We start from the raw sequence: 15021 nt of genomic DNA on the forward strand, positions 1-15021 counted from the left end.
TGCTTTTGTGACCCAGCATTTGAAGTTATTTAAAAGTCTTTTTTCACAAAACAAGGACTCTGGGCCTTTGCTTGCCCTGGTTACTTCTCTTCCACTGTTGGTTTTGGAGCCTGCGATCTATCTAATTTGGGACCTTGCACTTGCTAAAGCACACACTGCCACTGAACCATGCCCCAGACTCTACAGGTTCTCCTTCCCCAGCTTTGAGTGTTTCAAGCATTGTTAGTCAGGCCTCTGTTGACTTAATAAAGATATCAGCATTGCAGAGATACTTCACAACTGTTTGATCTCTACACAATGGAGAATTCTTAATTATGTATGAAATTTTAACATTATAAATTATAGTTTTTACTTCTATATACCTGTATTTTCCAGTTTCCTACTTTTATTTCAATTCACAAAAGTAAGTGCTTTCACCTTTAAGAATAGTGGTTGTTCATGGTTGAAGGCTTGGTGCTTCCTTCCTGTTCTCTCATTTGCTAATGTCTTCCTCTGTTGTTTCTGCTTGTGTACTTGCATTCTGTATTAAGCTGCAGAAGATAGTAATCTCATCTCAGGTTTTGGTGTCGCTGAGGGCTCCGAAAAGATGGCAGAAGATGAGTTTGACCCTATTCCTGTACTGATAACCAAAACCACACAAGGTAAGAACGAGGCTGGAGGAAAGAGAAAGCTCGACATCAGTTCTCATCAAAGCAGTGTCCCCAGCCTGCATGGTGAATGGGAGCATCACTATTTGGTGAAAGATACTGGAGGATGGCAGTCAGTGTAGGCTGGACCAGCATGGGAGGCAGGTGGAGATGCTGATCTCTGTAGCTTGAACCTCACTGACTTGGATTTGTTTAGAGAAAACTTAGTTTTTATGAAATGTCAAGCCAAAAAGAAAGTCTCTCTGATTGATAGAAGCCTGAAGGTCTATGTCAGAAGTATTGAATATTTTTATCATAATTAGAAAATATGTGATAGATACAGATTCTGACCAGAGAGCTAATGGTGACATTTTGGTGCCGGCTGTATCTGTCGACATTATGGAACGTCTCTTTTCTCTTTGGGTTGAGTCATGTGAGCATGCACAAAACACCAAAACACACCACTTACTCATTTTGAAAAGCATGTTCGTATTGCAATATCCTAATAGCTAATTTTCCCCAAAGTAAATTAATTTTTACTTTGTGGGAGAGATGGCTGTTTATTGGTAGGAGGCTAGCATGGTAGCCAGAACTTCTTGGGCAAAATGTTGGTTTGGAGCCAGCAGCATCTCTGCAGTGTGCTGCCTCTACTGTAGTGTGCATGGAATGAGCTGTCGGTGGGAGGTGGTGGCGCAGTGGTTATGTTTAGAAATCAACATGTAAGAATTTTTAAATATGAGATGTTGCTTCTCTGGGTTTCTTTGTTTTCCTTTTTCTCCTTCGCTTGCTCGCACATCTAACCTAATCCTGTTTTGTACTGAATCCTGCCTTTCCGCTTCCAGGTGGGCACTCTAGGAACAGCAGTGAGCTCTGAGTCCAGTCTTCCCAACCTAGCCAGGTCTTTGCTGCTGGTGGATCAGCTCATAGACCTGTAGCCGTGAGCCAGGAGCAGACTCAGTTCTGTAACCTTCATGCCGTAATACACATTTTCATTACGGAGTTATGAGAAAAAAAGATTTTTTTTTTAAATCCGCAAATAAGGGGCCCTCAAGCTCCCTTCTCCTATCCCTTGCCTTCTCCTATAGAAATGATAAGGAAAGAAAAGTCTCTGACCCTCCAGATCCATTCCTTGGCCGGCTCCTCTCGTTAGTTTGCTGTGTTTTCTCATTCCCCATCTTCAATAGCATTATCTTAACTCAAGCGCTAACTGCCCTGAGCTTCACCTCTGCTGGAATCCACTCACAGAAGCTTGACTGTCACTGAGCCTGTGATGGACACTTTTTGTCTCATTCTTGCTAGGAATGGCCCCCATGTCAGTCCTATAGCCTGTCTCCCAGATGCTGATGAATGTGTGTCCATTCTTGCTTTTTCTCCCGATGCAGTACCATGAGGACATGGCAGCTATGGCTGGTCTTCCCCCGGGCAGAAGTCTGGAGACAGGTGTGCAGTTTAAACAGGGCAAAACCCAATAAGATGTGTTTGTGAAGAGAAATTGGGCTCAGCTCTAGCCAGCCAACTTTGACCTTGTTTGATAATAGACTGAGCCAAGGGATCTTGCACCCCATGCAACCTTCTCGGCGTTTGTCTAGCTGTCTGGCTCCCACTGAATCGTGGTTTCTCAAATCTGGAGGTGTGACTGCAAGTGTTTGAGATCCTTGAATAAATGTGTATGTGATATAAATACCAAGCATTGCCATCCTTCCATGGCACCTGGCCCACGCTGGGATCTCAGAAGTAGACCAAAACAAGACAGTGGTGGGAACATGATACCTTTTACTAGAAGACTTTTCATGGGGGGTGGAGGGGAAGGGAAGGAATTGTAGCAGAAACAGATGTATTTTTCTTGTGATTTTTTATTTTGAATCAAATATTGTAAATTGTGTATAAATGAAGATGCTGAATAGTTCTGTTTCCACTTGGCATTTCAAGTCTGACATCAGTGTCTGTACAGGGGTTTGATCGCTTTCCCATGTATAACCGTATAGCACCTAGAGTGTAACACACAGAATTATCTTGAGTAGAGTTTATGTCTTGCTCAAAGCTTTCAGCAGGCCTCTGTCTCTGTATACCCGAGCATGTTGTTTACTTTCAGATCATCAGAAATAACACATCAGTGTTCTGGGCACAGTTTGGCTGGCTGCTTACCTTCTCTCTGGTGTTTAAGTTGAAGGCTGACGCTGATGGAATATGTGCGGTTGGTTTTCCTTGGCTTCCTAGATTTCAAAGACCAAACAAAGAGTAGTTCTTCACTAACCTTGGACTGTCATTGATAGAGTTAAATAAAAGCCCTGCACTTGCCCTACAACATGCCTCCTGGTCACCCTCTGTATTCTTACATCAAGGTGTGTGGAGAGCACTTTTGTAAAAATCACCCTTTAGGAGAGGAGCAGGCACAGAGAACTCCCTTCCTCCAGTGCCGTCCTCAAGGGTTGGAAGGGAGTCCATCAGATCTGTACACATAAAACCCCAGATCCCACGGCTTGCTCTCCACTACAATGCTGTTTTTTTCTTGCTCATATTGCACTTTACGTGGTGGGGAACCAGCAGCAGCGCAAGCCTGCAAACACTGCCCTCTGGAGGGCCACTGTTGTCTCCAGCAATGTGACAGCAGGAAGAGTGGACACTCTGTCTTCCTTCTGACTTTAAATACTTCCTGTGTCAGCTGAACCTAGATGAGCTGAGGAAAGGCCTCTGATAGAAGAGATGCTTTCCACAAGTGAGCGAGATGCGGTGTACAGCAAGGATGGAGATGTCACGAAGAGCTCTCCACATGTGGGCTGAGGGAAGCAGGACTTGGTTAACCCCTTGGTGGACAGGAAATGGTTGTGTCCTTTTTCCTGGACATAGAAAGAATGTATAAACTAATGAAGGAAATGTTTATTTTTAAATAAGGATAATGTTTTAGGTCTGTGTTTTCATATTTGTTTTTTTTCTCATATAAACATTAGCAATATAATGAAATGTCTACTTTCCAAGTTTAATTGCAGCTATGAAGAGTGCAGTCTAGAAATTAGGTTAAGTGTCTCTAAACCATTCTTCCGTGTGTCAAGCGTAATTATATTGAGATATATTGTATAGTCATTTGGCTCAATAAGGCTTAATAGAGACACTAATGAAAATTCACAGACTATCGCCAAGGAAGATGGTTAAAGCTTGGGTGTGACAGCTAGAGACCTGGGGTGGTTCTTCAGGAATAAGCCTTTGCCTGGCAGAGCTGTTCTGTTGAGGAATACATTCTAGTGACTTGGTCAGCGCAAACTTCCTTAGATCAGTATCGGCCTAAGCTGAGGGAGTGACCTGAGAAGAGCATGGTGTGTGCTAACTGGAGATGCATGGGACAAGACTGAACTGTAAGCTGTAAGAGGCGCTGCATGCCTATTCACTAGCCCATTTAGTTTGTCTCACTGGTGTGCACTGAGCTGCTGGTGAAGGCAGGATGGTGAGAGAGGGGGCCAGGGCAGCTCAGGCTTCTGGGACCTCATCTAGACCCTGGCTTATGACCTTGAACATTTTAGTCCTCAGAGCTGCTGTTGGCTGTTTACACAGAATTAATCTGGATAGGTGCTCTGTGAGACAGCAGAAGCATAGTATCATTGTGCTGCTGTGTTTAGAAGGACTATGAAGGATCATACAATCCAGATGTCCTTCAGGTAGCTTCTATGCGCTTGCCATTCCTACAGCTTCCTTCAGCATTTACTCACAGAATTAGAATGAGCAGTTACTAACCTTATTGCTACTTGCTAGTTACCTAATAAAAGCCCACATCATCAAAAGCTTGGAGATAGATTTTCTTTCTTTAATATTAAGTACACACAACCTTACCTATTGCAGTAAAACAGAATTCAGAGATTTCTATTATTTTAATCTGTATAATCAGGGATTTGTTGTTAAAATATGGGCAAATACAATGTGCACATTTTTTTATTTGATCTTCTCTCTGACAAGTGGAAGTAATTATTGTGCCAGAAAGTATCACAAATTGGTATTTTCCCCTAGAAAACCAAACTTAATTCCCAAAGTTTCTAAAAATACGGTTCTCAGAGGAGATATTTTTAAATGGTCACCTCTAAGTAGTAGTATAATTATTACAATGATTTCTGAAGTAGACATATCAAAAATGTTTCATGTGGTTGAATGTTCCCTCCAGAAGCATCTGACTTTGCTTGGGAAGGGAATGGTGATCCTAGGCAGGCTAGTGGCATCTGAGTTATTTAAACTCTTGTTCTTAGATGTAACATGACCAGATATGGTAGCAAAGACATGGCTGCATTTTCCCAGTAGCCTCGCTCACAGCATATTCTTATCTGTTTTCCCCACACCTCTGCCTTTGAGTAATATTGAGCTATTCCAAAAAGCAAAACCACTGGGTGAGATGAAGAGCAATTACCACTGAAGACACTGAAAGCCATAGGCAATTTCTAGAGCCAAGAGGGATCTCACCATCACTCTAAGTAAGGGATAGTTTGCACTCCTCTGGTCTTTAGAGTATTTAAAGATAACCCCTGAAAGAGGTTGTCATTTATTCACATTTTATGTTGGACTTGGCTCTTCCTGATCAGATCAGAATTCTAGAACTTGGATTACTGATCACTGAAGATTTGATATTTTTGTGGTTTGCAATTCTCATTTTCTACGCTCCTCCTGATGAGTGTTTGTTTTGATTCAGACCAACATAGCCTTCCCCCAGGTGATTAGTTCTGCCTTCAGCAGTGCTGTGGGAATGAGGAGTCCTTAGATGGGCCTGGGGGTCCATGCTCAGCTGAACAAAGGAATGCTGTAGACACCTTTGGCCAAGCCAAAATCCCTGTGACAAGGCTTCTCTGGCATCTAACAGTCTTTACCTTCCTGCTCTGTAAGGTGACCCACAGTCTGTTGCCACTGACATGGAGTCTAGGGAATGACAGCATGGCTCAGAACCCTTCAGCAGATGAGAGGCTGCTGACATAAAGATTACAGTGAGGTTGTTGAGTGAGACACTTCAGATACTGCAAGCTGATTCATAGCCCTCTCTAGAGACTCATTTACCAGTGCAAAATTAGACCTTTCCTTTCCGTGATGATAATGTTCCCCAAGTTGGATGTACTTGGCTTTTGTGAACTGAATGAGTCCCAGTTGCCTTCCATTTCAAAGTCTTTAACAAGATCTCCTATGTAGTTTCCCCTGGGTTTCCTTTCTCTAAGAGGGAAGATTGAGGCCTTTTGGCTGCCTGGGTAATGCTAACTTATGCAGAGTTCCCAAAGGTTGATAGGAGGGAAGTCCTTCGTTGCTTCTCGCTTTGATTCAGTGTCCCGAATTCACTATCTGTGGGTACTCTCCTCTGCCCTGTTGTACATGCCTTTATCACATGGATGGATTCTTACCTTAGGTCTTTAACTTGTCTTCCCCAGGGAAGCTAAGCAAAGTGATGTAATGAAGCTATCTTGTGCAGTAAAATGTGAAAAATGAATACTGCTTCGCAAGTATTGTATAAAATAAGTCTGTAAACAAATTTCTTATGTAAACATACAGAGGAATAAAGCTTTTATCTGTTCAAACAAGTGCATGATGTTTAGATGTGTAAATAGCTTAAGGTAGCTGTCCTATTCCTATGAAAAGACTTGAGCACATTGTTTAGTGGCTGCAAATACCAGTGTGAGCAGCTGTGCAAGATGTCCTGAGGTTTAGTGAGTTATGACCACCCTGGGGAATGAAGCCCATCATGGTCAAGAATGAGAGGCCTACCAACACGTCAGCCAGGATCATACTTAGGTAACAAAATGGCACCAATTAGCAGCCGCTGTCCTCTAATTTAGTCTTTAATACACTCTGGCCAATCAAGTAAAATGCCAGGATAGCAAGAATGTATTTACGCCCAGGGAGAAATAGCTCTCTTTAATTGTTCCTGGCGTCCGGCCGTGGGCTTTTTCACAATTGCCTACCATAAGGGATAACAAGTGCTGGGGTTACCATGAACACCAAAGGTTGGAGGAATCTCAGGCTGCTCAGCTGAGGCCACACATCTTGTTGGGGCATTTTGCTTCTAAATCTTGATACCCAAGCCATCACTTCAGACTTTGACAGGGCTTTGTTGTTGACGTTCCCTGACAGGTTCCCTGTCACCATTGTTTCAGTTCGAGTGTAGAGACAAGTAAAGCTCTAACACACACTACAGAGTAGCCAGCCTGAGATTTAAATCCCAGGTTTGGGGCCAGTCAGATAACCCATTGGGTAAAAGCACCTGTGCCAAGCTGATGACCCGAGTTAGAGCCCATGGGGTGGAGGTAGGGAATCATCCTGTGACCACTGCTTGAACACTGTTGGCACATGCTTGTGCATGCACACAGTAATACATTTTTTAAATCTTAGATTTGCTTCTTTAGGGAGGACTCTAATGACTTCACTGTCAATCAGATAGCATTCCTGGGGTCAGTCATGCCCAGGATTGCCACACTGGTCTCCAAGACAGTGCAGGGAATGGTGAAGATGTGTGAGCTTGTGCTGAAACCTGTATAACTTATGGCCTCAAAACCATACAGAACTAGGTGGGGTTATTTCTAGAAGTTTTGAAAACAAAAGGAAAAAGGATCCAGCTTGAGGGAGTTACGAGAAAATACCTCATGGTGAACAAAAGTCTTGCACCCCTTGAGGCCTGGTCCTGGGCTAGGATGACAGGTGAGAATTTTTGTTGAGTGTTTTTGTTCTTTGGTTACAAGGTATCTGCTGTCTGTCATTTTTAACCAAAAGAACTTGATCTAGCAGAGGGGAAGTTGGGTGAATCCTTCCCCCTAGAAGTCAGGCTCCTTCAGAGGTAGTCTGCCATTGGCTCAAGGTGGTTCCCACTGCAAAGGGTATTCACCCCTAAAAATACCTACAAGAACACATTCACCAAAAAGGTGAACAGTAAAATCTTTACCTGTCGGTAGGATTCTATATGCCTCTCCCCTCAACTCTGTTGTTTGCCATGTTACCACCACCAGAATTCTCTGGAGTCATAGACATCTGGGTTCCCCATATAGTATTTCTTTGGCCTCCAAAATGCTAGGCCTAGTTACTCTGCCTCAGTCACACTGCACCTACAAGAAAGATTGAGAGACAGACTTTTCAAGAAGCCCCATTAGAGACATGTTTTCCAGTCAGTGAGATCGAGGAAATTGCTGTGAAACTTCTTTTGAATAATGAGAGGCTTTCCCCTTCATACTTGATGCTATGGCATTTTATGACTCCACAAATTTATTTATTTATTTATTTATTTATTTATTTATTTATAGCCAAGTTCTCACTATACAGCCTGAAACTCGATGTGTCAATCAGGCTAGCCTTGAACTCATAGATACCAATCTGCCTTGATGTTCCAAGTGCTGAATTAAAGGAATGAATCACTATACACCCAGTTGATTTTGAACTTTTTAAAGCTGTTGGTATTTTAAACATAAAATATCTTACTATTCACTTCAAAAGACAAAAGAAGATGCCCTGAGTTGGTGGGTTTTCTCCTGTGTTCTTGACTCAAAGCCTTGTTGCTACTTGACAGAGAGTTTGCATGGGCTGGGCATGTCCCATTATGGATGAGGGAGTTTTCCCTCGCTGCTGCATAGGCCTCTGAATTGCATTGACGGCATCAGGCCCTGGGTCTCCAGGTAGATAGCTGCCTTTTGCAGTCTGTATGTAACTTGGTTTGAATGAATCCAGTTTCAGTTCCCTCAAGTCACTGACTGCAGTGAAAACTGTCATTTGATGATCTGTCCATACAATACCAGGGTCGGCCAGTCATTAGCTTGACCTGCCCTTCTGTCTCTCTGTGCTAAAGGATACTGTGCTCTGCTGTATAGCCAGCTTAGAAGCACCAGCATTCAGGTAGTTTTGGAAAGGAGAGGAAGTGCACCTGAGGCTAATGTGTAAGAGGGAGGCCTATGGACTCTTAGGAGCCTCTTAACATTTCTTGGTGAGCTTTATTTTGAAAGTTAGTAGTTCTACCTACCCCACCCCGCCATCATTTAGTTCCCTCAGAATTTGTCACTTGGGTATCTCTGAGATGAATCTAACCTCATTTCTCTTGCCTGATAAATTAGAATTGTGTCCATATACACTGTGAGGGAATAGGAAGTCTTTATTTCCTACTGGTTTCTGTATCAACACTTCACTGCACTCAGCAGAGTTACAACACAAGGAAAAGTTCCTTCTCTTCAAAACCACAACTTTCAGATGTTACTCAGAAAGCCACACTGTACCATATAGAATTCAGCTTAAAATTTGAATTTTGAAATAAAAATGGGAGAGGGAACCTGAAATTTATTTATTGCCAACTGATTAAAATGAAGCACTGCTTTTGCAAAGTTACAGGATTTAAAAAAACAGTACTTTTGTATAGTGTCTTTTAATAAAATGTTCAGTGCCACCCACCCACCCCACCCACCCTGTGTTCTCGACAGTGTAAATCCTCAATAAGTAACCAGTTTCCCTATAAACTCAGCTTTGTAGCCCCTTCCTCTGTGCTCTGTGTGCTTAGTTCAAGCAAGAATGTTAGTAGCCAGCAATGTATAGCAGAAATTCCTGTCTGGCTAGGTATTCACTGGGGGTAGAGGTGGGTGGGGGGAGAGGGCCCAGATGGGGAGGGAATAGCCAATAGCTAATATCCTCGTGGGTTGGGCCATTCTGGTGGTATTTCTTTTTTGAGCCCATAAAGAAATATATTTTGTTCCCACCCCCACCCCAACTACCCTCTGGATTCTTCTTGCTTAGTTACATATGCCTTTTTCCTACCCTCTTGCTAACATGTGCCCAATGACATACTCCTAACCTGCTAATATTTCTTGGAAGGTAAGCTCTGTTGCATTCTGATAATTGTCTATTTGATTTTAAAAGCCAGTATACCCAGAGGCACCTCTACCTACATAAGCACTTGCGCTAGTATCTGGAGTTTGCTAGTAGTTCTGCTTAAAGAATTCAATGGTGGGCTCATTAAAGAGAACTTTGCTAACCTGGGACACTAAAAACAAAATTGTAGGGCAACTCCAGCCAAAGTTAATGTCATCTAGTGTGACTCAGAAAGTATCCTCAGTATTTGCATCGGCATCACTTGCTCTGAGAGTACCATTTGCAGTATGTCATCAAGTAAGCGTGCACTTACTGACACCCGAACTCTGCTTGTCAGGGAGTCTGTCCCTCTGCACATGGAACACATGTCAGATGCCAGTTAAGCTCCTGCCCAGGAGCCCAAGTCACCATAGCCCAAGTCTGTCTGGTGTGTGTGTAGAAGAATGACTGGGCTGCTTTCATTTGCCTCTGAGCCAGGTAGAGCAGGCACCCATACCTGGCCTGCAGTAGGAGTGTTGCCTCGGTGCCCTGAGTGTCGGTGTGCCTCACATACTCACCTTTCCTGCCCATTGTGTCTCTCATGTTCCAAAGTGTGAGGTGGTGCTTGCTCTTCAGTCTGTGTGCATTTACCTTGCTTGACTTTTTTATTTTTTCTGTTTTTCCATTGTCAACATCCATCCTTTGGTTCCACAATGTGTCTGCTCAGTTGAATATTAAATTTTCCAAAAAGCTCTGAACCAGCATCCAAATTAATTCTAAATTTTATGCTTTTCTAGGTCTCCAGAGAGAGCCCAGTCCTTGTCCTGTAATTACTGTAGAGCACTTTAAAGAATCCATGGGCACCAAAGGCCTCCCCCTTTATCCAGATCCCAGCAGAGCTCCTGGCACAAAGACTCAGAACACCTTAGAGTCTGATTCTCTGGCCCGCGAGGGTCCTTCCAGCAACAGCTCCTTCCATAGCAGTGAGGAGGAGGGCACTGACCTGGAGGGGGACATGCTGGACTGCAGTGGGTCTCGGCCTCTCCTTCTGGAGTCTGAGGAGGAGGATGAGAGCTGCAGGCCTCTCCAGGAAAAGCTGGGAGAAGCCACCCTGTTCTCTGAATCTGGGGTGTCCACTGAGCCAGAAGAAAGAGGACAAGGTGGGAAAAATAGCCAGTTCGTGCCAATCAACCAGCAAGCCTCAGATGATCTCGGGGAGCCTGATGTCTTTGCTACAGCCCCCTTCAGGAGCTCTCTGGTTCCAGCAGACAATATGGACATTTTCTCCAAAGCCCATTTTGTTTCCAAGGGCAGTGTAGCTCCTTCCCAGACGGAGGAAGTGGATGTGTTCTCCAGAGCTCCTTTTACCAAGAAGAGGAGCATGGATGAGTTCCTGGCTGTGCAGGGCTCCTCGCAGGATTTGCCGATACAGGCCAACCTCAGTCAGTCCAGCGAAGGGCCCCTGCTTGGAGGCCGAGATAGAGCCCTGTACACCTCTGCACATGCGCAGTATCCTGTGACTGGCTTTGCACCACAGGCTGGTCTCCCCTCCCACTCTGTCCAGGTGGCAGACCATTTTGACACCAACTCTCCCAGGGGCTCTCCCCTGAGCTCTGGGAGCCATTCTAATGACAGAAATAGAGGACTGGAGCCCCAGAAAGAAGCCTTTTCAGGGCCAGCGGCTGGCAAGCCATTCTGCCCCCAGGCCTTATCCAAATATTCTAGACACTATAGCCCAGAAGATAAGCCAAGTCCAGAAGCCCAGCCCATCGCTGCCTACAAGATAGTTTCACAAAGCAATAAGCAGCTGCTAGCTGGCTCTGTGTCTGTCACATCCCTGTCCTCCAGGACTACAGAGCTGGCCACTGCTGATCCTTTTGCTTTAGCACCCTTTCCTTCAAAAGCAGGCAAGCAGAAACCCTAGGAGCAGAGACTAGCATGAGGCCTGCCTCCACCCACCCCACCAGCACCCATCACACCACTCCTGGCTGGCCTTTCAGGGAGCAAATCCCATCCACTGTGACCTTGCAGTTCCCCTGCCTCAGAGCAGAATCACTTCAAGGCAACTAGCCAAGTTGCTGTGTGACCCAGCAGAAGTTCCTTATGTCACACTTGCAGCTTTTGTTCTTCGTTCCCAGGCTTGTGGCATTTGTGTCACCTTCGTAGAGGCCTTCCAACGCACTCAGAATTCTGATTTTTTTTGCCCGGAAACCTTTTAAATCCAGGAATAGTTTACCCCCAGTTAATGGAGGCTACATTATACCATGACTTTGAATTCCTACAGCTTCTGTTGGAGTCACTTGCATTGAGGAATTAAGATTGATCCCTCCAGGACTCAACAATACTCTTGGAACAGAGAGATTTCTAGATAGAAGAGCAATACAAGCCTACTGCACATCTGGAGGAGTTACTCTTCCGGCTACTCATCATTCATTCCTATGGAGCCAGCAGCTCAGAAGTACTCTGGGGTCTGTCACTGAGTCTGAGGGAGCCACGCTGGCCCTGAGTGCATGCTGTAGGTCAGGTTCCCTGTCGTGTAAAGGAGTAGAGAGATGTGAGAAGTGCTCTGCCTCCCACAGTCCACTCTTCAGACTAGTGTGGATGCTTGCTTGCTCATGTGTATAAGAACCCTTTGTCCTCTGAGTGAGACCACCATGCCTACCTCCGTTATCAAATCACTCGCTTTCTCGAAGTTGCCTGTTGACCTGACTTGAACCTTGGCTTTATTTAGATTTTTCTTCTCATGGTAGAATTGAAGTTGTCGGACAATTTGGGGCAATCCTGCTGGAACTGAGGTGTCAGAGTGAATTTTTTAAATTCCATTTACCTGGTTTTGAAAAATCAATTTCCTAAAACTGGACATGGTAGGTACCTCATGACTGTAATCCTAGCACTTGGGAAGCTGAGGCAGGAGGATTGCCACAAGTTAGAGACCATCATGGGCTTAATACTGAATTCCAGGTCACCATATCTCAACACCCTTTCCTCTCAGCCAAAACAGTCATCGGTCCTGTGTTTTCCTGGCAACAGGGGAAGAGACTCTTCAGAGGTCCAGCCACTGGGAATTCTGCCTGGGTACCACTGTTGTGAAATTCATTAATCAGGAGTCCAAGCCACAAGCTAAGTCTGCCTGTTTTTTCCCCAAACCCTTCCCATACACCTCTACTGCCTCGTAAGTGGGTACAGACATGAGACCTACAAGTAAACTGAGACTGGAAAAGAGCTGGTCAGTTGTCCTTGCAAATCTTTACATGATCTGTTCCTTTCAGGTGTTAAAGTAGAGCACACAGGTGACTGGCCGCGTGTTCAGAAGTACGTTTTTATGTCTGGACGGCTCTGACTCTTTCCTAGTGTTTTTCATGCCCTTCATTTTTACTGCCTTAAAATAAGCCCTGACTCCATGGGGGCGTTCCACTGAGGAAAGAGTCGGCACCAAGCCCAGGTGCACACTCACTGCTTCTCATAGACACTTCCTCCGCCTGCCTGGGAAGTGTGGAGAGCTGTGTACCAAACTAGATGAGGGATGTAAAAATTGCTAGAAGGTAGGCACGGTAGCATGCCACTGCAAGCAGGGCACTCAGGTGGTACAGGAAGAAGGAGTTCCAGGGCAGCCTAGACTGCATGGCACACTGTCCCAAAAGAGAAAAGAAGAATTCCTGAAAATCCATCCAGGACTGCAGCCTGGATGCCAGGCCGCACTTGGAATCAATTATTTGTGATAGCCTTTAAATTTGAAAGTAGGGGGTTGGGTGCACAACTCAGCAGAAGAAATGCATGCTTAGCATGCACAGTGCCCTGAGGTCTATCATCAGCACACAAAAATAATACAGTAAAATCTAGACATCTTGACGTGACATAAGAACGGCTACTTTTTATGGTGCCAGGCACCTTTAACCCCAGAACTTGTGAGGCAAGGACAGGTGAATCTCTGAGTTTGAGGCCAGCCTGTCTATATAACAAGTTCCAGGCCAACCAGTGAATGAAACCCTGTCTTTAGAGAGGGTATTTTTTCACTACTTTTCTTCTCAGCATTCTCCATCTGTTTAAATAACAGACAGTGTGTCAGGGCCAGAGCAGCACCATCTGAGGATTCCATCCACCAGAAACCTGTCTTTCACTTCAGTAAAGGCTAGATGTTATCTTTAGGAATTTGCTTTCTCACAGTTATTATTTTTGAATTTCCTGTATAATAGTGGATACAAAATTGTCTTTCTATTAAATAAGTAGTTTGACTAATGCACATGGAACTTTGCAACCAAACTTCCCAGGCTTGTCGTCAGATGAAATCCTCCAAGGCATGTGCAGAAGTAATGGCGCTGTTCAGAGAGCCCTTGTGTGATGCCGCAGCTCCTCCTAGGTAGCAGCACATAGCTGTTGTCCCAGCTGCTTAGGAGGCTGGGCCAGAAGAACAGCTTGAGCCCAGAATCTCATGGCCAGCCTTGGCAACACAGATGGACCCATCTCTTGATGAGAAACTTGAGAATGGAAGGTCAACATCACCTCGGTAACAGGCTACAGACTTCTTCCTTTGATTACTGGATTGTTCTGTCTAATCAGTCATTTCAATTCACAAGGTCCAAATTAGAATAAAATCATGGATTCTTTATCTTATATAGTTTAATCATTTGTGAAGTGTGGACTTAGGGCCTCTTTTTATTCTTGCTGGAGATCTGAGTGGAAAGTCTATCTACTATCTTTGAATAGAGGATAAATGTGACCACATGTGGACTGTTTTTTCCTTACTTAGTGATTTGTGAAGGAAATCTGACACATGATAACCAACAGATGAATTCTGAAGGAGGTGCTGGAAAGAATCTGGATTACAGGATCAGTGTGTAATTTAAAGATCAGGTGTCCTTGTGGGATGCCATCCTGAGTGGAAATACAGAGATATTTGTTTTTTTATAGGGAATTAAGAGTGCTTAAAATCTGTGAACAGTAGTGAGTTCCTAGTGACCATACTGTAACACTTACTAACAAGGAAGAGGAAAACATTGTCAACAAAGCACTGCACTTTGTTTGTTTTAGTTTCTGCTGTGTGTTCGTCACTTTGTATATTTCATAGGAAACACCAGAGACTTTGCTCTTTTGACTCAGTAGACAGAGATGAGCCAGAATATCCTTAGGCAATGCCTTACTCTGTGTCATGTACTAATCAACTCCTAAATGGTGTGCTAGGCTGGGTGCATAGCTCAGAGATGGAGCCGGGCACAGTAGAGGCCCTAGGTTTAGCCCTATTAACTGACTAATGAACACTGTAACAGAGTTAGCGTATGTGTGACCGATTTCTTAGATTACAGGACAGCTCTTTAGCACCAAATCCATGGTTAGAGTCTAAACAAATGAAATAATGAATGAACTTCTGTGGCATGTGGAGGCAAAAGGCAGCTTAGCAAGATCTTACTATCAAACTTTAAAGCGGCTTGGTTTATAGTTAGGTGGTAGAGTGCTTACCTAGCACGTGCGACCACTGGGTTTCTTTAACTCCAGTCCCGGGAGACAGCACAAGATGCTTCTGCCATGTGATGGTGAGCAGTCTCACCAGAGAAAGTGAACAGAAGTTGGTGCTGAAAGCAGATTTCAGTTCATACAGCCTGTTTTGTCCTGGCTTACTTGTGGAGTT

At 44.3% G+C, this 15021-nt stretch overlaps 1 protein-coding gene across 1 annotated transcript; it reads left to right on the top strand.

The window, feature by feature from the left end:
• The first annotated feature begins 497 nt into the window (after positions 1 to 497).
• Positions 498 to 12580, top strand: LOC114636914 (uncharacterized protein FLJ45252 homolog). The gene is made up of 2 exons (XM_028785011.1): positions 498 to 641; positions 10196 to 12580. Exons 1-2 carry the CDS (start codon positions 587 to 589, stop codon positions 11320 to 11322), a joined length of 1182 nt encoding a protein of 393 aa, XP_028640844.1. The 5' UTR covers positions 498 to 586; the 3' UTR covers positions 11323 to 12580.
• Positions 12581 to 15021: the final 2441 nt, after the last annotated feature.

Source organism: Grammomys surdaster, unplaced genomic scaffold (genome assembly GCF_004785775.1).
Source record: "Grammomys surdaster isolate TR1022 unplaced genomic scaffold, NIH_TR_1.0 125052, whole genome shotgun sequence".
In the NCBI taxonomy this organism is placed as follows: Eukaryota; Metazoa; Chordata; class Mammalia; order Rodentia; family Muridae; genus Grammomys; species Grammomys surdaster.

Coding starts and splice junctions, on each gene's coding strand:
- LOC114636914 (XM_028785011.1), top strand. CDS start 587: ATGGCAGAAGATGAGTTTGACCCTATTCCTGTACTGATAACCAAAACC. Junction 642..10,195: donor GATAACCAAAACCACACAAG/GTAAGAACGAGG, acceptor ATGCTTTTCTAG/GTCTCCAGAGAGAGCCCAGT.